Source organism: Trichinella spiralis (genome assembly GCF_000181795.1).
Source record: "Trichinella spiralis strain ISS 195 chromosome Unknown Scfld3233, whole genome shotgun sequence".
NCBI classification, from domain to species: Eukaryota; Metazoa; Nematoda; class Enoplea; order Trichinellida; family Trichinellidae; genus Trichinella; species Trichinella spiralis.
In genome coordinates, this window is record NW_003530172.1 from 1 (window position 1) to 1,339 (window position 1,339).

At 35.1% G+C, this 1,339-nt stretch overlaps 1 protein-coding gene across 1 annotated transcript; it reads left to right on the top strand.

Annotated features, from left to right (window-relative positions):
* The first annotated feature begins 71 nt into the window (after positions 1-71).
* On the top strand, positions 72-1,238 carry Tsp_15576 (conserved hypothetical protein). Its single transcript, XM_003368033.1, has 3 exons — positions 72-275; positions 554-775; positions 1,062-1,238. Exons 1-3 carry the CDS (start codon positions 72-74, stop codon positions 1,236-1,238), a joined length of 603 nt encoding a protein of 200 aa, XP_003368081.1.
* The last annotated feature ends 101 nt before the right edge of the window (positions 1,239-1,339 follow it).

The following is a 1,339-nucleotide window of genomic DNA, read 5'->3' on the forward strand; positions in this document are numbered from 1 at the left end:
AAAATGCCTAAATATATTTTTTGAGAGCAATACATATATACATTTCCTATTATGTGAAACTTTTGTAGAAAATGAACGTAAAATGGAAATATTTTAGCATCAGATCAATGCATCGTATGGCCAAAATTACATTTCATCGAATCATCTCATCCTATTCAAGAACACTGCACAAATCATCAATTTTAAACTATGATGATTATACAAATAAATCATTCTATGACATTGGTGAACATCCTTACAAGCGCGTGTGGGAGATCACGAAACTGGATTTCCAGGTAATACATTTTATATCACTAAATAATGCTTTTATTTTTAATAAACACATAATGTATTGTTTCTGACATTCTATAATTGTAATTATAATTACGTATTCTTAATCATTTGTTTTTTTTCATCCCATCTCTTAAACCGTATAATCAAAGCAAAGGAACAAAACGAATAACCCTGTAAACTGTAAACAAACAAAAAGGCATTCCAACTACCTGTAGTGATGATCTATTTATTAACAGAAAGGAGTGTTATTTTTACTTTAATTAAATAATATCTTTTTCAGCGAAACAGAATTCGTTACAATCAGGCGAAATACGATTATTACAAACGTCGCGGAAAGCTGACAAATATGATGAAAAGCGTTTGTGATTTAGAACTCTTACCTATGGAATGTACAGTAGCAATAATTGGAGGCGGTCTTGTTGGTTCTGCATGTGCTTGGTGGATAAAACAGCGAATACGAGACGATGACTTGAAAGTTGTTGTCATTGAAGCCGACTCTACAGTAAATATACTTTCAACTGTACTTACATGGAAATGATGTTCAAATTTCCTTCACTTATACAGTTATGATTAATTTAAACGTTGTTATAATTTTAATCAAATTGTATAGTTTATTATTTAATCTTCGACAAAAAGGCTAACATAAGATGCAAACCTGAATATTCAGTTTTCAATTAGCTCAAGGATTTTATCACCTGGTGGAAACAGGCAACAGTTCAGTTGTCCGGTGAAAGTTCAAATGTCGTGCGAGAAACAAGAATCGCACAGAGTCCCATGCAACATCTCAGACCTTAGGTTTTGAGAAAATAATTTTGGGCAACAAATTCGCCGCAGGAGAAATAATGCACGCGGCCAGCCGGCTTACCGTAGTAGAAGATAGGCAGGTGCAAATGGGTTGGGTAGAATTAGAAGTCGTCGAAGAAATTCCCAATGCAATGGTGCAAAACCATAAAATGCAGACGTAAAATGCATCCTCAACGCGCAGCACATTGTCCAACAGCGAGAGACATTGATCCACTTGTGTGAGGCATTTCGGTTCCACCTCGTTCGGCCTGTACTCGGGTCA

Excerpts from the sequence above, each read along its gene's own strand:
- Tsp_15576 (XM_003368033.1), top strand. The coding sequence starts at position 72 with ATGAACGTAAAATGGAAATATTTTAGCATCAGATCAATGCATCGTATG. Across the intron at positions 276-553 it reads TCACGAAACTGGATTTCCAG|CGAAACAGAATTCGTTACAA; the intron begins GTAATACATTTT and ends TATCTTTTTCAG. Across the intron at positions 776-1,061 it reads TCATTGAAGCCGACTCTACA|ACCTTAGGTTTTGAGAAAAT; the intron begins GTAAATATACTT and ends GCAACATCTCAG.